The sequence below is a fragment of the Sitophilus oryzae genome, unplaced genomic scaffold, assembly GCF_002938485.1.
Source record: "Sitophilus oryzae breed Bouriz unplaced genomic scaffold, Soryzae_2.0 scaffold_125_pilon_pilon, whole genome shotgun sequence".
NCBI classification, from domain to species: Eukaryota; Metazoa; Arthropoda; class Insecta; order Coleoptera; family Curculionidae; genus Sitophilus; species Sitophilus oryzae.
Genome location: NW_022145904.1, coordinates 1,358,321 through 1,383,804, shown reverse-complemented (window position 1 = coordinate 1,383,804; position 25,484 = coordinate 1,358,321). Strand labels below are relative to the sequence as shown.

Below are 25,484 nucleotides of genomic sequence, written 5' to 3'. Positions count from 1 at the left end.
TATAATATAAAGAATTTATTGTATGTACTATATCAAGGAAACCAAAGTAATTGGGACCAATGGACCCATATACGATGGCCTCCCTGATCGCCGGATTTGTCCGTTCTCGATTTCAATGTGTGCTTTTTTTATTTAGGTATTTTTGAAATATATCGTGGCAACTAAAACAATGTCATCAGGCAAGCTTTTAGATATTTGCAAACCCATCTCGTTATATAAAAAAAACATATTCAGAGATTCAGTGGTAACAGTTTAAAAGTAAAATATTTCAGTCCCAAATTATTATTATTTTAGTAAATACCATTTTCATTTTTTTGTTCTTTCACGGCCTACTAATAAGGAAATGATCTTTTAAATATTGCAGTAAATAGTGAAAATAAATATAGAGTGATATATAATTTTAAGAAGCTCACGGTGGGGGGGGGGACAAAGCGAATATTAAATTATTTATAAATATACAGGGTGTTTCATTTGAAAAAACATATCTTCAGTTCATATTCTTAAAAATAGTTTTCTCAGAACAAATTAACATTGAATAAATAATTTATTAATTTAAATTTTTTATTTTCATTTAATTAATTGTGACTAATACAACTGCATTCATCATAAAACAGTCTGACTAATCTACAATATTGCTAATAATATTATGTAGCATCTTGAAACTATATTAATAACAGATTCTTTTGTTTGTGAAAATATATGATGCAAAATAACCAAGAGTAGATGATTTTAGTGAATTGAGTAACATAGTGGGCATATGTGTATGCTTTTACTACATAAATACGATAAAAATGTGATTGAACATCTTTTTGTGTGATAATTGGTGTGATAATTTATTATGTTCAACTCTTTGCCTCTTGGTTTTGCAATATTTAATTTGCCATCTTTTGCTTCTTTTGTAGTTAAGATTTTTGGCTGTCCATGCCAACAATCATCGTGACATATGAATAAGCTGCTTTCATTGTCTAAAAATACGATATAGGTATAAGTAAGATAAATAAGAGTGAAAAATAGCTGAGATTATTTCGCCCCTGGAGAAGAAAATCAAAAAATAAAAATAGCATTTTTTGTAAAAGATCACTGTATATATTTATTTTTTTTAGTTTCTTATTTCAATAAGTTTTTAATAAACTATTTAGTATATTAACGTAACACTGAAATACCATAATGGATTACTTACCCCTAGAGCAGTGCCAATTGTTATAGGATAGAATGGTCCAATATAAATATTTAAAGGCCTTTGAACTCTCATCATTATAATCAGAATAATTTGCCTAACCGCATTGGGTTGCTTATTCCAATTACTTTCATATAACGCATCTGAAATACCCGTACTCTAAAAACAATAAGCTTTAGAACATCCCACTGAAAAATTATGCATTTCTATCACAAAATATACCAAAACGAATAACGAACGTAAGAACGCTGAGTGAAAGAATAGGGAAGATACGCAACCTAATGGGCGAATTCGTGACAAGGCTGGTTTGATTGACCCTTAGTGTGCGAACACAGTGCAAGCAGGTTTGCCGCTTACTGGTAGCCAGCGCCAATCTGGGTACCTATTCTTGACATCGTTCGCAACTTTGCGTATACGCATCACGTGTATTGTTATAAACAGGCTATCCCAGAAATAAGTGCAAGTATTTTAAAGGGTGGTAGATCTCGATAAAAGAAACATATTTTCTCTTTATCGTTTTTCAAATAAGTCCAAAATAACGGAGTTATTTTACTTTGAAAAATTTCAAAAAAATGATTTTTTGCTCAAATTTTGAGAACCTTCTTCATGTGCCTTCTCCTCATCGGAGGTTGGCGACCATCAATTGGAATTCCTCCTGTCTTGAGCCAAACGGATAATTGCACTTGCCTCTCCTATATTAAACCACTGGCGCAAATTCCGCATGCAGGAAAACCGTTTACGCCCGATGCCTCGTCGTCCTTCAATCTTTCCCTCAACGATCAGCTGTAGGAAACTATATTTATTATTTCGAAAAATATGACCAAAATATGTTGCTTTCCGTCGTTTTATTGTAGTCAATAGTTCTTGGTCCTTGCATATTCTTTCTAATACTTCGAGATTTGTTTGAGAACCACTGGATCTTTTCTGGATTTTCTTTCTTATAAATTTAATCTACTACCTATGTTGCCATATTATCAAGAAATTATTTTTTTAAATAAAAACTAAAAAGAATTGTAAAAAAATTCCAAAAATATTTTCACAAAATTCCGAATTTTCAAAAAAAAATATTTAGAAAAAAACCTCATAGGCGTGTTTCTGGGGTTGAACTATACTACCAGTTAAGTTAAAATACTTGCACGTATTTCTGGGACACCCTGTATATGGTTACATAGTAGCGCCGCGCCGGCGCCGCGCCGCCTCGCGCTTATAACCTTGAAAAATTAAAGCGTGTTATCAAATCGGCTAGTTCACAGTGAAAGCAGGTAGGAGCCGTCAACCAGCGTTCATCGGCGTTCTCGCTTTTACAGGAACGAAAATTTATTTATTTCTGCTTTTGCAGGCGCCGACGGCGCACAGAGGGTATTAAGAACTAAAAGTTGGCCAAAATTATGTTTTATGATATTTATGCTTTTTTGCTAGTAATATTAATTATTAGAGGAGGGGGTGCTAATATGGAACCCCATTTTGTTGTCCTACACAATATTTTTTCCTCTACTCTGAAACCCTTTCCACCGATCAAATTATTAGAGGAGAGGGTGCATTCTGTGCAAAACCAAGCAATTGGATGAGGATGCTAGAACAAGAAAGTAATTTGTATATTATAGACGATATTTGAGCGAGGATGGGGGTTATAGGGTAAAGACTATTTCGTTTAAGAATCTATTTAAATCAATGTTTTTTTTTTTGGCAGTGGCAAATATTGGCAAGAATTTTGTACATATTCCAAAGCTGGAGACTTTAAGCACTGAACGGATACTAATTTCCATGCGGAATATTGCCGAATAGTCTTACACCTTATAAAAATGCCTCTGATTTTTTAAATATAAAACATTATAAAGAAATAGAATAGAAGGAAACGTTTCAAAATAAAAATATGGCATAAAACAGGACTTGCCAGCTGGCTCTGTATCCATCATGACAGTTATTATAAACAATTTGTAAAAAGCACTACAAACAATTCCACTATTTTATAATCTTAGAAATTTTCAGAATACACTCAAGATAATTCATACTTATAATTGAAATATATTATTTATTTGATAGTCAACTTACGACTTAAAAAAAGCTAATAAACGCGCTTACATTTAGTATTTATAGATTTGTATTCAGTTAAGATAAAAAATAAAAATAAAAATATTTCACTTTTGGCCAGGTTTATAGACCAAATACCCCTATGTGCGGGGCCGGCGCGGCGGGAGCGGCGTTTGGATATGGTTAGGTTAGGTTAGTTAATCAGGTAAATTTCCTCTTAATTAACTACTTCCGAACCCTGCTCGTATCTCCGAAAAAGCCATATAACAATACACGGCATATACGCAAAGTTACGCATCACGTGTATTGTTATATGGATTTTTCGGAGATGCGAGATGTGAGCGATATGTGGTCAAGAATAGCTTAACTGAATACAAATCTATAAATACTAAATGTAAGCGCGTTTATTAGTTTTTTTAAGTTGTTAGTTGACTATCAAATAAATAATATATTTCAATTATAAGTATGAATTATCTTGAGTGTATTCTGAATATTTCTAAGATTATAAAATAGTGGAATTGTTTGTAGTGCTTTTGCAAATTGTTTATAATAACTGTCATCATGGATACAGAGCCAGCTGGCAAGTCCTGTTTTATGCCATATTTTTTTTTTTTGAAACGTTTCCTTCTATTCTATTTCTTTATAATTTTTATATTTAAAAAATCAGAGGCATTTTATAAGGTGTAAGACTATGCGGCAATATTCCGCATGGAAATTAGTATCCGTTCAATGCTTAAAGTCTCCAGCTTTGGAATATGTAAAAAATCTTGCCAATATTTGCCACTGCCAAAAAAACATTGATTTAAATAGATTCTTAAAAGAAATAGTATTTACCCTATAACACCCATCCTCGCTCAAATATCGTCTATAATATACAAATTACTTTCTTGTTCTAGCCATGTTCTAGCATTCTCATCCAATTGCTTGGTTTTGCACAGAATGGCCCTATTTGATCGGTGGAAAGGGTTTCAGAGTAGAGGAAAAAATATTGTGTAGGAAAAACAAAATGGGGTTCCATATTAGCAACCTCTCCTCTAATTAATAATTAATATTACTAGCAAAAAAGCAAAAAAATCATAAAACATAATTTTGGCCAACTTTTAGTTCTTAATACCCTCTGTGCGCCGTCGCGCGTCGGCGCGTCCAAAAGCAGAAATAAATAAATTTTCGTTCCGGTAAAAGCGAGAACGCCGATGAACGCTGGTTGACGGTGCCTGCCTGCTTTCACTGTGAACTAGCCGATTTGATAACACGCTTTAATTTCTCAAGGTTATAAGCACGAGGCGGCGCGACGCGGCGCTACGATGTACCCATATACAGGGTGTCCCAGAAATAAGTGCAAGTATTTTAACTTAACTGGTAGTATAGTTCAACCCCAGAAACACGCCTATGAGGTTTTTGTCTGAATAATTTTTTTTAGAAAATTCGGAATTTTTTGAAAATTTTTTTGGAATTTTTTTTAGTTTTTATTAAAAAAAATAATTTCTTGATAATATGGCAACATAGGTAGTAGACTAAAGTTACAAGAAAGAAAATCCAGAAAAGATCCAGTGGTTCTCAAAATTTTAGCAAAAAATCATTTTTTTTTTGAAATTTTTAAAATAAAATAACTCCGTTATTTTGGACTTATTTGAAACACGATACAGAGAAAATATGTTTCTTTTATCGAGATCTACCACCCTTTAAAATACTTGCACTTATTTCTGGGATACCCTGTTTATAACAATACACGTGATGCGTATACGGAAAGTTGCGAACGATGTCAAGAATAGGTGCCCAGATTGGCGCTGACTACCAGTAGGCGGCAAACCTGCTTGCACTGTGTTCGCACACTTACGTCTCAAATGCAGTACGGTGGAGACACCAATCGCTCTGCGGCCAATGCATAAAACACTTATTTTCTCTAATTCGGCCAGCGAAGGCATATCGATGACGGTGTAGAACTGAAAGCGACAGTGTTGCCATATTAAAATGTGTAATAGCTGTAATACGTTTGACAAAAATACCTTTGTATGACAAATCCGCGTTTATGTATTGAATAACCGCGATTTTTTTAAAATTATATTTGCATATTTCTTAAGTTATAGCATGTTTTGCTTTTTAGCTGTTTGCATTTAACTTGAATTATATACCTTTTTATCAAAAGGTAATAAAAAGTACTTGGATACAACTTGTCTTGCCATTGTCAATTTTTTTTCAGTTTTTACTAAATTTTATCAATCATTAAAATTTATTACACAATTAACTACTAATAGTCATAATTACTGTTCATGATAATAACAAAATTTAGAAAAAATTCCAAAAAAATTGACAATGGCAACACAAGTTGTATGCAAAGGTACTTTTATTACCTTACTATAAAATTTGGGCTTTCCAGGTTGGCAATTAAAGTAAAATGCAAACATCTATAAAGCAAAACATGCTATAATTTAAGAAATATGCAAATATATTATTATGTATATTAAAAAAATTAACTTATTATATTTATTTAGAATACATTTTTCATATGGGGTTTCCATAATAATTATTAATAATAATTCCCCTATTGACAATTCCATATTCCAAAGAATTAGGATAGAATAATATATCTAATATTTTAATATTAATGTATTCACCATAATATGTATAAGTAGAGTCTGATAAGGAAAATAACTTGTAGGTGTGGAGCCTGGAAAAGTGATTTAGGATTTATAGGATCCCACAGATATGGAAATTATACACCAGAACAATATCATAACCGTATTAGAATTTGCTATAGAGATATGTTATTAAATAATAATAAGAAGAAAGTAAATAAATATTGAATCAATTATTAAAGACGCCTAAAACTGTCAATCAATAAAACTAGTACTGTATTTTTATTTTTCTATTTGCTATATTAAAATTCCTTAGTATTTTTAGTTGATCCCTCGTATACGGCCAGCGTTCTGACTGATAAAATAGCACTTCCGTTCCACCCGGTAAACATACAAATTTTTTGTCACCTCGAAGGGTCACGGGCCGCCTTTGAAGTCAAAATAACAATAGAATTCCTTAGAGTGAGCCAACTGTATATATTTATATTCTTTAAACTGTGGTTCTGTACCCAAGATCCGCAAATCTACGGATTAATCAGTAGTTCTGGCAATACTACTGTCTCCGGCAACCACTCACTCTGTCGACTGAAAGCAGAACTTACAGAAACTACGGTAGAGTATTCTTTATCCGCTGCGCTGTAAACGACGATCAGCGCGCAGCGACGCAGAGTTAAACTAAATCTCGGAATTCTCGGACAGGCTGACGGTAATGCCAGCTATATCTCGGACAGGTTTTGTACCACGAAATCGCCCAAAAGGTTGCGCATCTTCAGCTTCAATCAACGGTAATACTAAATCGGTGAAACTGCTACAGTCAGATTAACAAATATGATTCCGCTTTTAAATATTAGTTGCACCATTTAAAATATAGTATTTTAGTGTATTGTGGTAGGTTTTTGTAATTATCTATTCTTTCTATTATCTTTCTTACCAGTAATTGAATTTCATTGCCGTGCCAAGCCAAAAAAAATAGTTGTTTAATTAGCATTACAAGAAACAGCACCCAAAATATGAGGTCCAATAAATTAGCGGGCTAAAACAATGCGTTTACTAATATTATTGTCAATGTAAATAAATTAATTATTAAATTATTATATTAAATAATTGTGGCTATACTTTAAGGTCCTAAATAAAGTTAAGTAGCTAAAATTTCCGTTTTATTGTACAATATTATTATTAATACTTACAAACATCAATATTTGTACCATAAGAGCAGCTATATTTAAAGAATTAAGAAGAAATTCTATTAGCAATAAATTACTAATAGCCTCATTCAGGTCCTCGACATAACTAAAACAGGAGAAAAAAAATAATATACAGTGTGTGTAAAAATAATATATTACGTGGACATAGTGTTATTACGCATTTTTGGAATCAAAATAAGTTCATTGGACACAATTTACTTTTATACAAAAGCGCTTCGTTTGTCCGCTAGATGGTATCAAACTTTAAAAAAGTAAACACATTTTCAAATTAATCTAACATTCGGTTTTATTTTTTATTGGTGCCCTCTAACGGACAAACGAAGCACTTTTGTACCTATAAAAGTAAATTATGTGTAATTAATAATTAACTTATTTTGATTCAAAAAAAAATGTGTTTGCACAAATTCTCTAAGTCGTCATCTGCTGTAAACCTAAGACTCTTTATAGGTTCTTTAGTATTGGAAGAGGTGGAATCCATATTTTGGACCATATTTATTTAACTAAAACTAATCCCAGCTACTTAAATATCAAATGACCTAATAAAACTAAAGCAATAATTCAAAACAATTCAAACATAACCTAAAATAAAAGATCTCGCCGGCCGGCTCCGGTTGTCAAATACCCGCACATGCCCATTTAAGCAATTTTTAAACGTTATCAGAGGTTATTTAGAAAGAGCGCTTGGAGTAATTCATCCGCAAATTACGTCAGGCGGTAACGTTATTAGCGGGTGTTGTGTTAAAAATTGACTCGTGCATATCGTAACCTTCTCTGTCGTAACCATGATAAGGTACGCGTAAATACTGGATGACGCTATTCGGTTTTCCGATATCTCTCTAATAACTGTGCTGGTCAGGCGCTGTGCACAATTTTAGAAGCCCTAAGTGGGCGTGCTATGTGCGCAAACTAGTAACCTAACTAGTGCCCGATTCCGAAAATTGGAACCACGAAAAACAATAAAGAAAAAACAAAGATTATAATCTGTATAATCTGTGCTCTTACTAACAGCTATTAAATTGAAGGATTTGAAGGATATATATTTTTTATGAATGTTTTTTTAAGTTAATAAAACTTAAAAAAAAATTGAGCTAATATAAAACTGTATACATTACGTCTGTCCTTTCTGTAGCTACGGGGTATCCGTGAGAGGGGAAACGATATTCTCTCGATGTTTCTCGTAAAAAAATAAACGACGCGTCCCATCAATAAAAATTCGACAAATTTTCAAGTAGCCAATAAAATGAGTGGGCGGAGCGATTTGTGGTGACGCACTCGTCAAATCGACGTATAAAATATATTGCTGTTTATTTAAATGTTTTTTGTCCGCATTCCTTTCATAGATACAGATCCAGCAGACGTACAGTTCGTCTGCTGGATCTGTGTCTATGAAAGATATGCGGACAAAAAACATTTAAATAAACAGCAATATATCTTATACGTCGACTTGACGACTACGTCACCGCAAATCGCTCCGCCCACTCATTTTATTGGCTACTTGCAAATTTGTCGAATTTTTATTGATGGGACGCGTCGTCTAATTTTTTACGAAAAACATCGAGAGAATATCATTTCCCCTCTCACGGATACCCCGTAGCTACAGAACGGACAGACGTACTGTACTGTAAATGTCTACTGGATTTGAGTCTATGAAAGGAATGCGGACAAAAAACATTTAAATAAACAGCAACATATTTTATACGTCAACTTGACGAGTACGTCACCGCAAATCGCTCCGCCCACTCATTTTATTGGCTACTTGCAAATTTGTCGAATTTTTATTGATGGGACGCCTCCCCTCTCACGGATACCCCATAGCTACAGAACGGACGTACTGTAATATTCTAGCTTTATAATTTTATAATGTTTTTTTAATTTTTATTGAAAAACAATAATTCTATCACTAGGCCGGATAGCCTGGCAGCTGTGGCCATTAAACAAAAATACTACTACATCTATATCTCTGACTACTACTAATGGCTACTAACCAACAATTTATTTTGTATAGTCTGCGTGGTCTGTTTTTGTTTAAATGTTTTGTTCATTATTCATGTTGGGGATTTATTTTTAAACTAAAGTTAATCGTTAGGCGAACTCATAGAATATGTTGCATTTCTTTTGCACAATCAAAATTGTCACTCTAAATTTTACATAACCAAATTGTCACTTAAATCGCTGTCTTTTTTAGAGAGATGTCACTTGTCTTGTCTTTATTTAATTCATTATTCGAATTTTCAGAATCTTGTTAACAAAAGTTTCATATTAAAATAAAATTTTAATCAATCACAATTGTTTATCTCCATCATTTACCGGATTAATAATACAGAAATTACAGCTCAATTAGAAATAATTTATTATTTATAGCGATTTATAGTAATTTTATTAAATTATACGAATATTCTCGTTGACTATTGGTTTGAAATAAATATGACAGTGTCCTCCAATAAAAATGCGAGTTCTAACTCTAAATTCTAATTCTGAGCTGGCTAATGAGCTAGATGCTTTACCTAGACCGTTATTATTCAAAAGCTACAAACCTATCAATGAAAATATTTATGACCACATCAAGGTTGGTACAGTATCAAGTTTATTATAGTGATTTTCTTAGCCGCGTATGGGCACAGATCGACTACAACCCAGTGTTGCTACAAGCTTATTTTTCATCGGGGTAGATTATCACAAAATAGTGGGGTTAAATTGTTTTACAAAGGGGCAGATCTACACCGAATCGGGTAGCTGTGGTAACACTGCCGCTATCACTTTTCCTCTTGCTAGCTCGCGCGTCACGGCCGTCCCGCGGCTGTCATTCCAGGCCGTGTGTCACAGCCTTGAACTTTTACTCTCAAAGTGCGTAAAGAAGTTTCACTTCAAAAATATATACTTACCTAATTATTTCTTTATGTTTTAAGATAAAGTTTCGAAGGGATTTTGAAACATCAGTTACAGAATCTTTATCTGAAGCAAGTGTGTCATAATTTCGAGCATATACGTGCAAACTATCTAACTGGGAGCAAATAAAAATCATTAACGTTAGAAACACGCTTTGGCTAAGGATATTGTAGACGCAGCCTAGAGCAGCCACAAAGAAACCTTAAATGTGAAATAAGTTAGAATATTTTGTTAATTTTGCTAATTTTTTGTTCTGCCTTACATGCAATACATGTTAAAGTATAATACTCCGAGGAATCGTAGAACGTCCATACGTTTAGTGTCAATTTCTTTTCCATAGAAGAGTTGTAATTGTGATATTCCATATAAAGGGTATATTTGGTTAAGCAAAAAAATGCAAACACTTTCACCATCACAATTAGAAGCACTATGTTTATTAGATAAGCATGCTAAAATTAAGATGCATTGTATTGATATACGTTTTTTTTATATGCATTTCCATAACATACAGGGTGGCGCCTCTCATACGACGCGGATATTGAAATTAAATTTGATCAACGTCAGGTCGCTGATATGTATGGAAACGGTCGATTATTGGGTAAAATATACGAGGTACTGCAAGAAGTTAAAGACAAAAGTTTTTGGGGGTTTTTAAATGCTTACACTAGGTTGTATTTTTTATATAGAAGCCCTTGTATATTATTAAATATTTCAATTCTTCCTTCAATTTTAAGGAAAAATTTTAATACACATAATGTTACTGAACTCAAACAGTTTGCGAATTATCGAGTTTTGCAAATATCACTAAAACAATTTCTAGCTCTCAATCTCTAACTCTGTTTCTTTTCTCAAATAAGATTTCGACAGACAACGATAGAAAAAAATCAGATGACGTCCATACCAATCTATATATTTCACTAAAAAAGTTTCTAATAGTTTTTAACTTAACTATGGATGAGTTTACCAGCTACCACCTTCTCCAGCAAGGGTCGGGAGCTTACCTCTAGACCCAATAAGCGACATAAGCTACCGTTTCGTCTACCCGGCCTGGGTCAACCAAGCGGGCTAGACGATCCTCTGATAGTAGGTGTTAGCGGAACAGAAGCACGGAGATACCTCCGACTGTCCCACGAAGAACTTGCTCCAGAGGAAGCAAAAGCGAAAACACTCCTCCGAACAGGGGAGAGTAAAGAAACCAAGAAACAACCTGACTCATCTCCATCAAAGGGCAAGAGAGGGAGCGAGACCCTCTCACCTCTTTTCCGGTAGGGAGAGAAAAAAGCCAGGATGGAAAGCCGCCCAACACCGGGAGGCAAGCAGGGACATATCCAGCTTTGCCGCTATTGCTGGACAAGGGAAAATGGCGGTGCTGCCAAAGGATTTCCCAGAGGTTGCTCTGACCACCGACCAGCAAACGTCTCTAGAAGAGGCTATACTGGACGAAGTAGTGGCGATCGGATCGCAACACAACGATCTACAAAATGTGGGTCAGCTGCGTTTTGCGGGGATACACTTTCGGGTGGGCATGATCCTCATAGAATGTGTATCTCAAGAATCGGCGAATTGGTTGGTGGAAAACGCACCTAAGCTTAAAAATTGGCAAGGGCCGAAACTGGTTGTAGTGAAGGGAGAAAATATCCCTAAAGGGGCGGCCATAACGGTCTTACTGCCGAGGAGCAAGGGGAAAGACACCACCTACCTGCTGAGCTTTATCCAAGGTCAGAACTTCAATGCAAGGACATCGAGTTGGCGAGTCATCAACTCGAGGGAGGAGGGTCATGGTGAGGTCCTCACAATAGGAATTGACCTCAAATAAAAGGAGGCAATAGAGAAAGAGGGACATATCCTCTATTAGAGATACGGGACAACACCGGTATCAGGTCTAAGGAGAGACCAAGTTAAAAAGGTGGAGAAAATGGAGACAGATCCTCCAGCTTCCACCTCACGGGCTCCTCAGACGGAGGCAAACTCCTCGACTGTAAAGAGCGGCACGGAGGGCCAAACTCCAACCGTGGAAGGGTGTGTACCCTCGGAGGAAGAACTGTTGTCAGAGGAGGATGGAAAATACCCTGTCCCCTCTACAACAGGGGTATGATGGGTTCTAGATTATGTGATGACTCAAGGAAGGGGGGCACAATAGATCTTTAAGGTCGCAGTGATTAACCCCCAGGCACCCAACAATGTTTCCGCTTGTTGTGCCTTAATTTCATGATTTGCAATTTATCAGCTAAACTAAAGACGTTTATTTTTACGGTTTAAGGATTATTCACAGTACACCGGACCGTGTCTGAGCCGGGCACGTTCTGTAAAGTAGACACCGAGCCACGTCCGAGCCTTCTGTTTATGCAACACCGAGTTGATAACGGGGCTCGTATTACTTCTGAGTATATTATAAAACACAGCCCCATAGACACACGAAGATTTAATACGATAACAATGCCGAAGTTCTCGCAAGTGGAATTGGTACCAATTACAGTTGATGAAGAAAGAATAACACCTGCTCAAAGGGCAAGATGAAGGACCTATCTTCTTCATTACATCCTCTCATTGTCCAGTTTTATGCATTCCCTGTCATCAAATACTGCTGTAAAATTCACTACCTACTACAGACATGATAAAAAGTGTACTTTGTTTATATCATGACTGCAGATTGCAGTCGGGGCACCAGGAAATGTACACACATGCTTTCCGCAACGTGGCGGGAACGAAGCGGATCCGAGAAAAAAATGTACACCAACATTTCTGTAACCGGGCACGGACAAGTTCCGGCGAAGCTCAGATCGTGCTCGGCCTGGCATGAATGTATATGTGTAAATAACACTTGACAATATTTGGCCTTGTCTTCACCGACGCACGGCTCGGACCCGTCACGGTATAGCGTGAATCATCCTTTATCTCAAAGTTGGATTGTTAATTGGTTTATTTTATTAGAACGATTTGCGTATAGCCGGACGGTGCCACTTTACAACCCGCAGTTCCGCATGCGCAGAAACGAGAACCGGTCGGGTATTTCGCGTGCAGTCTTAACGAAAAAAACCTACTTCAAAGACTAACCAACGCAATCAAAACACGCCTACAGCGTATTTCTGTTGCTATTACCGGCAGCTGCAAAAAATAAAAATAGCTGTAAAAAATATGTAATTGATTAATGTAAAGATATGATTTAAATTAGCAGAATTATTACAGCTGTAAAGATACGATTAAAAATACGATTAAGGCATCTTCTAGCCGGTCAGGACAAGACACAAAAGACATTAAACGATCAAATATATATTTCCAAGGTTCCTTGATTAAAAATTAGTGTTTTTAACACAGCCACGATACTCTAGGTTGAAATTTAAAATGCGATTTTTTTAAGCAAAAATTTAAAAATTTGACTATGATATGTCGTCCTATTCAGAGTATCATTTTCTATCGAATAAAGTAAAAATATACCGAGGGTTCCATTTAAAAATCATAAGTTATAGTTATTTCTGTTGAAACAAGTGACTAAAAATAATTGAATATGTCGATCAATTCTAATTTATATATACAGGGTCCGGCAACAGTGCGTCGGGCATCTGTAGCTCCTAGAATAAAAAACTTGAGAATTTTGTTTAAGTGCAAACCTAAAGTATGTACCAGGATGTATTTCAGGAAAATATTTTAACTTCTATAGGGTGGCTCAAAAAAGTGTGAGTGGATCTGGATGATTTTTTTTAAATGGAACACCCTGTATATTATTGCATTTTTGGCTTTCTTTCAGATCACTTTACATAACCCTAAGATATGAATAAATAAATTTCGATAGTTTCAGTGATATTAAAAAATAAATCAAAAATATATATTTTTCAGCCCTTTTTAAAAAAATTATTAAAAATACAAGAACTGTTCTGAAATCAAGACTATTTTAGGTATTTACTATTACTTTACTACTATTACTACTTTACTCTACTATTACTTTTTTTATTTATTTAGGTAATTTTTAACGGTTTTGCAGATATTCCCGGTTTTGTATTTCATATGGCATTTTCCACAGTAAATTTTCATCAAAGCCACCCAATGATTTTTTTCTCGTATTTTACCATTGAAAGCGCCATATGAAATAATATGGCGTGTATCCGGAAAACTATTAAAAATTTTGAAATCCTTTAAATACAAAAAATGTTCATTTTTTAATTCTCCATCTAATAAAAATATAATATACAGGGTGTTCCATTTAAAAAAACGAAGAAAAATTATTTTATATTTTTGAAAGTTTGGCGTAAAATATTGAACATCCTGTATGATTTACGATTACCATATTTATAGCAAAGTAAGAGCAGACTATCTAAAGTAAATATCTAATATAGTTTTAATTTCAGAACAGTTCTTGTATTTTTAATATTTTTTTTTAAAAAGTGTTGAAAAATATATATTTTTGATTTATTTTTTAATATCTCTAAAACTATCGAAATCGATTTACTCATATCTTAGGATTATGTGAAGTCATCTGAAAGGAAGCCAAAAATGCAATAATATACAGGGTGTTCCATTTAAAAAAAAACTCATCCCGATCCACACACACTTTTTTGAGCCACCCTATAGAAGTTAAAATATTTTCCGGAAATACATCCTGGTACATACTTTAGGTTTGCCCTTAAACAGAATTCTCAAGTTTTTTGTTCTAGGAGCTACAGATGCCCGACGCACTATTGCCGGACCCTCTATATATTACTATACAGGGTGCTACAAATTCGAGGTACGAGCATTGGTATCTTGGAAACCGTAATAGATACGAAGATGGTTAAATTGGGGCAAAGTTGCGCCTTGACATGTTCATCAAGATGCCATCAAAAAAGTTTTAAAAATTTCAAGGATTTCTGAGTTTTTTGGAAAATAAATTTTATTTTTTCCTGTCGTTAGTTTTAAGAACATCAAAAAACTAATTACACATTCTCATAGTCACTTTATAAGGGCTATCTGATAGTATTTTTAGATTTTTAAATTAGCTGATAATTTGTGAGATACAGAGGCCAACTTATTTTTTTTAAATACGGACCTGCATTTTTTATTCCACGTTTTGAAAGAACTCGGTCTCCTGAATACAATGATATGCCACACTTTATACTTTTTTTTTGTTTTGAATACCTTAACAGTAACAAAACTATTTAATTATTATTTAAAATAATTTCTAGTACGACTCTGGTTTCTTAAATTATTTAATCTGATTATATTCATTGCAACAATATTAATCAGCGCTAATTATCATTGAATAAGGAAAATCGATCGAACTGATGAAGATTCAAATAAATTATATCCAAGTCAGCAATTTAAAGATAATATTTTTAACTCTTTTTATTCTGAATTTGAAATCTCAGTGTGCGATATAATAATATGGCGTAATATTAATCGTAGTTATTATAAATCAATCAACTTCTACAAACTAGTTTCTAATGCTCTACATGTTCGAAAGGGTTACCACCCTCCCTATTGCACAAATTTATTTTTCGTTCAATTTTGTTTATAGCTCTTTCAACTTTCTTCTTATCCTTCAGAATGCATTTTGTACTCTTTATTGTAAATGTTGAGATGTACTGATTTCACTTTTACAAATGACGTGAAGTAATGCATTCATTTGTATATTATTTTTTATTATTTTATTGCATTTGATTTTCCATATTCAATGTTTTACCCCACGTTATTGTTAAGTTTGAAAGCTTATCAATATTGTAACGATGAACAGATTAAATATTAAAAAAAAACAGAGCCGGACTTGAAATTAGTTTAAATCAATTGTGTTCAAATGTCTGAAACAAAAAAATATTAAGTGTGGCACATCATTGTACTCAGGAGATTGAGTTCTTTCAAAATCTGAAATAAAAAATGCAGGTCCGTATTTAAAAAAATTAAGTTGGCCTCTGTATCTCACAAATTATCAGTTAATTTCAAAATATAAAATTACTATCAGATAGCCCTTAAAGTGGCTATGAGAATGTGCAATTAGTTTTTTAATTTTCTTGAAAGTAACGACAGGAAAAAATAAAATTCATTTTCAAAAAAATCCGTTTTTTCCAAAAAACTCAGCAATCCTTGAAATTTTTAAAACTTTTTTGATGGCATCTTGGTGAACATCCCAAAACGTAACTTTGCCCCAATTTAACCATGTTCGTATCTATTACGGTTACCGAGATACCAATGCTCGTACCTCGAATTTGTAGCACCCTGTATATATTAACATACCAAATCTCGTTTTTTTTTAAGTTATAAGGGTGAGCCACTTTTGAGACACACCCGGTGTCTATAGGGTGTTCCATTACAAAAAAACACAACTTTCATGTGTAACTTTTTCGGGGACACCCTGTAGAACTCTATATATTTTTCAAAAGTGATCTAAATTAAAGTACATAATATGCTCATCGAGTTTCATTTCAATACAAAATGTTGCTCTTTTTGTGAAGCGTGCTTAGCGTCTGAGAGGCACCACCCCTGTATTATTAGAAAAAATATACTTAACACAACTTAACAGATGTATGTACCGGGTGGCCAACTAAAAATGGACGCCGACTGTATCTCAGAAACTACTTATCGTATAACTATGGGGAAAATATTGTAATAAATAAATCGACGAAGAGAAATCGCTGGAAATTATATTCAAGTTCGAAAAATGTCCGCTAGGGGGCTGATAGGCAATCTCTGATAGGCAATCAGAAAACAGCCTAACATGATTTGTTCTCTTAATATCTTCGGTTAGAAAGAAGATAGAAAGTTGCGGTTTGCGCTGATATTTTGAAAAATTTGTGCTCTATTTAACTGTGCAAAAAGAAACAAAACCTGCTATTTCATTTTTTATGCAAAAGCGCATTATCTGTTATATTGTCAAACAGCGCCTTCTAGCTACCATGAAGAAATCTATGGAAACAAAATTTATACTTGAGATCATTAAGGAAGGAAAGCTCTTTTAAACAAGCCCTAGGTTGTTTAAATCGGCTAACCCAAACCTTATGAGTTATCTTTATTTTAACAATAGCAAGTTTAACCTTTCCCCACCACTTTGTTTTATGAGATAGAGCAAAATATTCTATATCAAAAAAATACAAATTTCTCGGTGATTATAATAGTAATATTTAAGATACCTGTTCACCTGCATATTTTTGAGAAAAACACTGTTTTCTGATTGACTATCACAGAAACGCTCCCTAGCGGACATTTTTCGAACTAGAATATAATTTCCAGCGATTTCTCTTGGTCGATTTATTATAATATTACAATATTTTCCCCAAAGTTATACGATAAGTAGTTTCTGAGATACAGCCGGCGTCCATTCTTAGTTGGCCACCCGGTACTTAGATATTTAATAGTACGATTTTAAAAACAGTAAATATTGCATGTGTAGTAGAAAAATATCAGTAAGAGTGCCAAAACAAAGAAAAAAGGGTTTTGGAGAAAAATTAGGAACAGACAATAAATGAAATAACCTTGACATGTTTTTCATAATTTTCTCTGATCTCCAGTGGTTCCTCGCGATAAATCTTCCTTTCTTTTTCTATGCAACGGGCCATCAAGTTACTTAACTTTTTTGTCTGGCATAGCAGTGTTTTCGCAAACATCATCGACAGTATCACTACGAAACCGATAGTTTCAGTGAATTCCTGTATGCTCCCATTTTTTACCGCAATGGGTACATTTATATCCAAACAAATAACCCAGTAAAGAAAATAAAGTTGCGTTGATTTAGAGTACAATGAATAGAGATACTGATAAAATTTGTTTTCAGTAAATTTCAATTTCCACAGCCCAGCCAAGATCATCACTTTTTCTGAAAATACAAAAATACTTTTCTTTTCCAATTCCATTTTCTAAGATCAAAATTTTAGAGAAAACTGCCGTTTTCATTGAATTGATTCTGTATTTATAGATTCGTAGTAATACTATTATTTATTTATTATTTAAGAGTTATATATACTGCTTTACATACTATTTTACACTTTATAGGTATGTTAAAACTCATTTTTCCAAAATATTTTGAATTCTACTGGCCAAGAGTCAGTCCGTTATTTGGTGTTACTGCTGTCTATTCTTCGTAGGTGGTGCGAAGATCCTTGAGTATGGTCTCAGCATACTTCGCTACCTTGTTCCATGTCTATTGACTCTTCAGCATGCAGTCCACTATATTTTCTGGGCTGATGGACAAGACTAGAGTTCTCTCGAGTTTCGTCCTTATCTCCTCGTATAGAGGGCATCGGAAGAACACGTGCTCCGCATCTTCGGTCACCACGCGGCAATGGTGACAGTTCGGGGAGTCACTTCTCTTGAATCTGTGCAAGTATGCTCGAAAGCATCCATGTCCAATCAAGAGTTGGGTGATGTAGAATCCAACCTCGCCGTGCACACGGGTGATCCATTTGGTGACATCCGGGATTAGTCGATGTGTCCACCGACCTTTCGTCGAGCTGTCTCATCTCACTTGCCAGAGACCACTTTCAGGCCTCTCGTCACAGAAGACTTGTCGCTGCTCGGCTTTCTTCTTACGGTGTTGTCGCTGGCGTTCTCCCGCCAAGATGTCGATAGGCAGGCATGATGCCACTACACTCACTGCATCCTGTGATACCGTCCGGTATGCTGACGCCACTCTGATCGCTGAGAGTCGGTGGACTGATGTCATTGTCCTGCGATATGTTTTTAGTTCCAGCGATTCTGACCAGACCGGTGCTCCGTATAGCAGAACGGAGGTAACTACTGTTGCAAGTAATCGTCTCCAGGATTGCCTGGGGCCTCCGATATTGGGCATTATCCGTGAGAGTGCGCCCTGAACTGCTCCCGCCTTCTTGCTGACGCTGGAGATGCTCCTTGTAGTTGAGCCTCTCATCTAAGACCACTCTTAGGTACCGGATATGGGGTTACGACTTGATATCATACTCTCTTGATAGCCTACTCAGATGGTGATGGTCTCCATTTTCTTCCGGCTACTCACTAGGAGTGCTTCAGTTTTATGCTCCGCCAGCGACAGGTCTGCCGATTGCATCCACTGTCTTATCCTCCTGATAGTGATGGAGAATGCAGCTTCCCGCTCCTCCAAGTGTTTCGCCACAAGGACAACCGCCACGTCGTCCGCGAAAGCCACGAGTGTTGTGTTGGCCGGTAATTCAAGGTGGAGCAGACCGTCGTACATAACATTCCACAAGAGTGGCCCCAGAACAGAGCCCTGAGGTATCCCTCCCGCGACCCCATGTACCGCTGCTTCCTGCTCCGTCTCGTAACGCAGAAGTCGATCGCTGACATATGATCTGACCATCCTTCGTAGGTAGTAGGGTACACCCATGTGCTCGAGAGCCTCCAAAATGCGATCCCAGCGGGCTGAGTTGAACGCGTTCTTGATGTCCAAGGTGACGATGAGGCAGTACTTTTTGGAACCGCCTTTCCATCTCTTTCCTGAGATGGCTTCCTTTGCGATGTTCGTGACGCGTTCCAGTGCGTCGATGGTCGATCTCCCCTTCCTGATTGGAATTCAGAAAGTTGAGGATCGATGTATTGCTCCAATCTGTCGGCCACTATCCGCTCCAAGTTTTTCCGCTCTGAATCGAGCATGCAAAGTGGACGAAAAGATGCTGGGTCGTCCGGTGGTTTCTTTCCTTTTGGGAGAAGAACCAGTCGTTGTAGCTTCCATCGGGTCGGAAATACGCCTTGCTGCAAGCAGTCGTCGTACATGCTTATAAACATGTCCGATCTCGCGACAATTGCACTTTTGAGTGCGATGTTGGGTATGCCGCTTGGTCCTGGTGCCTTGCCATTCTGCAACCTAGTACAGGCCTTCGTGAGCTCTTCTACGGTTACTCCGGGGATATCCATTTCTCCATCCTCTGGGTGGAATTCGGTTAGTTCTGGTTTTTCCGGGAATAGGTGAACCACTATTCTGTGCAGCATGTCGGGACAAGTTGGTGTTGTTGAGGGTAGGCCCTTAATCCTATGCATGACCGTTTTATACGGTCTGCCCCACGGGTCCTGGTTCACTTACGCACAGAATTCCTTCCAGCATTCTCGCTTACTCGAGTTGATAGCGTTTCGCAGGAGGCGCCCCACCGGTCCCTCAAACCGAGAATACATAGGTGGGGTGGCCAAGAGTCAGTCTTAAGAGTTTAGTACGCTGTACTGTTCGGATTGCTCTTAGGGGTAGGGTAAAGCGGGTGTGTGGCCGAAGGAATTATATATCACATTTCAGAAATCTGCCTAAGGCTTAGCCCGATCCTGTCGTGTTAAACCAAACCAAAATTCTAAACACACGTGATTTGATTAAGGCTTGATTAAGGTTTGCAGAGCTTCAGCATTTGCCATAAAATAGCGACCAATTTGTTACAAAACTATATAAATTATATATCACTGTAATCACAAAATTTGTGAAAAATGCCTTTATTATTTGAGGTTGTTGGCATTTAAAAAAAGCAATTAAAAGATAAAAGACTATCAAAATGTTGATCTAATAACAATTTGACGTTTATACTATTACGTCATAAGTTTTTTTCGTTTTCCTGTTATTACCTATTCTGAACCGTCCTAGAACTCTGCAGCGCGTGCGCAAATGAAATAATGTCTTCATATTTCCTTCTGCGCATACGCATCACAGTTCTAGAACGGTTCAGAATGGGTAATAACAGGAAAACGAAAAAAGCTACTAGCAACTTTTTTCCAAAGCCTACCATGACTTCACTGAGTTATCGTTTCTTGTTGACTGTTATTAATATCTTAATTATTAGATATTAATACATATGGTATTATGGTATTCTGGTATTGCATCGAATTTAAAACAAACTAACTGTTTCTATCTTATTTTTTGTTAGAATGGGCATAATCAAGAGGGCTACTGATACCGTGTTGTAAAAATAAGGTAATTAAGGGCTTATTTTTTGGTATTTATTATAATTTTGGTAATATCTTTGGTTTGAAAGAAGATATCAAGATGCGGTTTTCGATGACTTTTTAATCTTTTACTACTCTTTACCCTCAGCTAAAATTACATAAATATACTATCGTATTTAATTTTTTTGAAAAAACACGCTATGTTTGTTAAATTCTAAGAAAGCGCCCCCTAGCGTCTACATTCAAAACCTTATTATTATTTTTATGGTATAATATATAGCAAGAAACGCTCTTTTAAACGAGCCCTCGCTCGTTGGATTCTGATCATCCAGTCCGGAGTTATTAACATTTAAATAAAGATAGACCTAACCTTTCCCTGCCACTTTATTTTTGCAGATAGGGGAAATGGTTCTAACAAAAAAAATCCAAAATTTACTGAAGATTATGAAGCTGTTATTTTTAGTACCCATTATCTATAGGCAAAATTCTGTAAAAATTCCATTTTCTTATTTTTCATAGCAGTTGCGCCTTCTAGCGGTCGTTTTACAAACTTGAAAAGAATTTCCAGCAATTTATCATAGCCCCTTTAGTTATAAATATTTTTTTCCGTAGGCCCTACGCCTAATACTTTCCGAGATAAAGCCGAGAGCTATTCTTAGTGAGACACGCTGTACATATAGAGAGTTCGTAAAATATGTCCAACTATTTGTAGTTAACTTTTTGAAATGTTAATAAATATGCAGTGTGTTCAATGCAGAATGGCCAGATTGGGTTATTTAGTCGTATTTTAGTTAACTTTCAATAGTATGTAGTAGATATGTATGTAGTAACTTTATTTTTGAAAATGACAAACCCCATACGTTACACCATCTGAAAATATAAGGAATGTACCAAGTCACAAAGATACCCCAGTTTACGGTATATTAATAGTGAAGGAACTGTGCTCTTTCTATGTAAGTTTTTCATCAAAATAAACTCCAAAAAGATTCGTATTATCAATATGTTTTCAATGGATATTTCTTCTGTCTTCATTGTAAAGTAACTGTTGTTTTTCTTCTATTTATTTAGTTATAACTAATGAAATGGCGAGGCAGTTTTTTTCATTCATTAGTCGGCTAGAATGTAGAATGTAGAATGTTAAGGAGGGGTTGCCAACCGTCCTCTACTCCAGAGGACAGTCCTCTTTTTGATCGTACTGTCCTCTTTTCTCTCACGTATTTTAAAAGTCCTCTTTTTACACACCAAACTCAAAATATAAAAAATATTCTTCTATCGCCAAGATGCTTAATAAAATTGTTGATTTGGCAACAACGGTTTCTTTCGCTATTTAGCTTTTTTATTTTTACTTAATGTTTAGCTTATGTTTTGAAATATAAAGTTTTGAGAGAAAATCGAAAGTAATAAAGACCATCAACCGCACAATGTTAACACACATACACCGGAAAAGTCTAGGGATATTACAATTTTATCCAGCCATCGTCAGTAATTTTATTATTTGCATTTCTGATATAATAAAATTAAAATAAACAAATAGTTTACAGGATGAACTGGAAATAAAAATGCGAAATTTACCGAATTTTTCAAATTTACCTTGATTTTTATTGAACTCAAAAAAATATACACATTTTTTTTTATTCTCAACTGTGAATTAAAAAAAAAAGATAAAACCATTTTTACTTAATAAAGGGTATGGCCTCCTCTACTGTTCATTACAGCCCTACATCGTCTCTCCATGCTCCTGATCAGGTTATCGATCTCTTCTTGAGGTACAACCTGCCACGCTGCATTCACGGCCCGAACCAGATCCCTACGAGTTTCACGAGGCATACCCATTCTCAAAATTCTTCTTTGGACCGCGTCCCATACGTGCTCGATGGGGTTGAGGTCAGGAGATTGTGCCGGCCAGGGTAAGATGTTCAATTGATGAGCATTGATAAACTCACTTACCACTCTGGCTGTATGAGGCCGTGCATTGTCATGCATGAGAATGTAGTTTCTGCCAATATCATTGGCATATGGTAACACGACAGGCTCAAGAATTAAATCACGATATGTGATTCCTGTTAGAAACCTTTCAAGAAAAACGAGATCGGTTTTTCGGCCTAACTGGACTCCTCCCCAGACCATAACTGTTCCACCTTGATAAGGATGCACTTCCTTCTCGAATCCGGATGAATTCCATAGCGTAACTCATCCGTGAAGAGAACATTGACCCATTGTTCATTCGACCACTGAACATGATCTTGAGCCTACAAATATCGTACCTCTCGATTTCCTCTCGTTAAGGGTTGAGCTCTCCAGGGGCGTCTGCTTCTTAAGTTGACCTCTCTTAATCTATTGCGAACAGTGTCAGGACAGGTTACATTATGTGTTTCCTGGAGAATTAAAATAAGCTCTGGTGCTGTAAGAGTCGGTCGGCGTCGAGCATTTAATTGTAAAAAATGATCTTGCTGAGGGGTAATAATGCGATGTCGCCCTGTGTGCCTTTCAGCAACATCACCACTTTTACGATAGCGTGCACTTAATCGCGATATTACACTTTGCGTTGTATTTAATGCTCTAGATACGTCGATTTGGCGCATTCCAGCTTCAAGCATACCATACAATGTCGTTTAATACTAAACAGAGTTATTTGAATGAATTCTGGCCAGTTATCATAAAAACATAGCCAGTACAGGTTATATTCGAACAATTGATGCTAGGTGCTTTTTATACATTTGACCAAAAATGCACAAACACTTCTGCAAATATCTCAAATTTAGAAATAACTAGTGACTACTTCGTTTCAATCGAAGTAGAAAGAATCGGCCTAAAATATGTGGTTGTTTATTCAAAACATTTATTTTTAACTTTAATAAAATGATATCCCTAGATTTTTCCGGTGTGTGTATGTAACTCTCGGGTAAATTCTTGATGTTTGGGCTAAGTATCAAAAAATATTTCACCTGCGGCGATTTTTTACCCTCTCATCTTCTATTTTTTATTTTGAAAGTTAGCAACCCTACCTTACAGATCAATTGTGTGTTCCCCTTTATTGAGTTATAACGGGTTATAACTTGCTTATTATAAGGTTTTTGACAAAAGCCAACATCTGACACAGCTCCACAGAAGCCTGCTCTCCATCTTCGACATCTGCTGTACCAAAATTTATGACACCAACTGTTGTCGTCTCTGCGCATTCAGTGATAAGGTGTTCTGGTGTTTCCCCATTTCCACACAGAATTTGCACTCGCCGTTGTTTCTCAGCTTCAATCTACTGGGATGTTCGTTGAGGAGACTCGAGGAGTGTTCTGTTAGAAACCTCGTCACAATCCGAAGATTGTTCTTACTTAAATCAAGAAAAATCTTCTATTTTTCTCGGTCGTAAGTTCTGAGAAACTTTTTTGAGTGTCTTAGACCGTTAGAGGATTCCCATCCAAGTTACGGATGGAGTCCTTCAGGTGCTTCAGTCCCGCATTAAGATGGTTTTCGTTTGGAAAGCAGAACGGTTCTGTTCCAGTTAGTGGAGTGTCCGCTCATTTCCTAGCTAGATCGTTTACTTTTTCATTGCCCTTGGTGAGCGGGCACCCAGAGAAGGAGGACTTTATTTTTTTTTGCCTAATTTGTCCAGCTTCTCTGGGAATTCTTTGCCCTACTTCGAATTGACGGTTACTAAGTTGATCGCTTTTAGTGCTGCTTGAATATCGAATAACATGGCTATTTCCTGTTTCCGATAGTTCCTATCTAAGATAAATTGCACGCATCTTTCGCATTAGTCGGCTAAGTTAATAAGTAATTAACTAAGTCTTATCTAAATTATTTCTTATATTCTAAGCATTCCTTCTGTCCTCTTACTTTAGTCCAGCAGTATATGTGTAGCATGTTATTTAAAATTATTATTAGACTAAATTTTGTTTGGAGAGTTTCAAACCTTCATTTCACATAATATTATTCATTTATGCAGAGATAAAATTATTGTATTTGCCAGTATTCATTATATATTGATTTGGGCCAGTATTCATTATATATTGATGGGGTGCAAGGGGTATTGAAGCGATACATATAGCCTAGCTTACCCAAAAGTCAACCTCACCTTCACGTGGTGCACCCTGTTTACACAAACGAGGCTCTGACGTCCGAGTATAGGCGGTATAACCTTATACAACCCTCAGACCTACCATCTTCTGGGGAAAAGGAGTAATAAAATACACCTAGCCGGCCGAGAACGTAGCACAAAGGGAACTATCGTCGCAGTCCTCACTGTGCCATAGCCATCCCGTGCTACAGTTGCGGCAAAACTGTGCGGCAGCGTAACCGCCACAGTTAAACCTTTTCACGCAGCTTACACACAGCAATGATGGAACATTCGAGTGGGACAAAATTATCGTCCGGAGGTAAAATACCCCCTCAATCGGATCTCCGGGAGGGGGTGCCTACTCGAAGCGTATCATCGGAGAAACAAAAACATCAATGTTTCACGTTCGCGGCGTGGAACGTCCGCACTCTACTGGACAAGATAAATTCAAATCGACCAGAGAGAAGAACAGCACTGGTCTCACAGGAACTCCACCGATTAAATATAGATGTTGCCGCTCTAAGCGAAACACGCTTTGCAGATGAAGGTAGTCTCACTGAGGAGCATTACACCTTCTTTTGGAAAGGTCACCCCGCAACACACAGGAGAATTCATGGTGTAGGCATTGCGATCAAAAACGAAATCGCCACCAAGTTAACAGAAGTACCTATTGGTGTCTCCGAACGTCTTATGACCCTAAGGTACCCCATATCAGACAAAACTTACGTCAACAACATTAGTGC

The 25,484-nt window shown here is 36.2% G+C and overlaps 1 protein-coding gene across 2 annotated transcripts; it reads right to left on the bottom strand.

The window, feature by feature from the left end:
• Positions 1–595: 595 nt before the first annotated feature.
• On the bottom strand, positions 596–6,979 carry LOC115874244 (odorant receptor Or2-like). Of its 2 annotated transcripts, XM_030889341.1 has the most exons (4): positions 6,972–6,979; positions 6,716–6,817; positions 1,181–1,336; positions 596–965 (listed from the first exon to the last, which is right to left on the bottom strand). In XM_030889341.1, exons 1-4 carry the CDS (start codon positions 6,975–6,977, stop codon positions 903–905), a joined length of 327 nt encoding a protein of 108 aa, XP_030745201.1. In that variant the 5' UTR covers positions 6,978–6,979; the 3' UTR covers positions 596–902. The 2 variants fall into 2 exon arrangements, 1 of the variants encoding a protein (XP_030745201.1); XR_004048805.1 differs by lacking the exons at positions 6,716–6,817; positions 6,972–6,979 and adding an exon at positions 1,400–1,483.
• Positions 6,980–25,484: the final 18,505 nt, after the last annotated feature.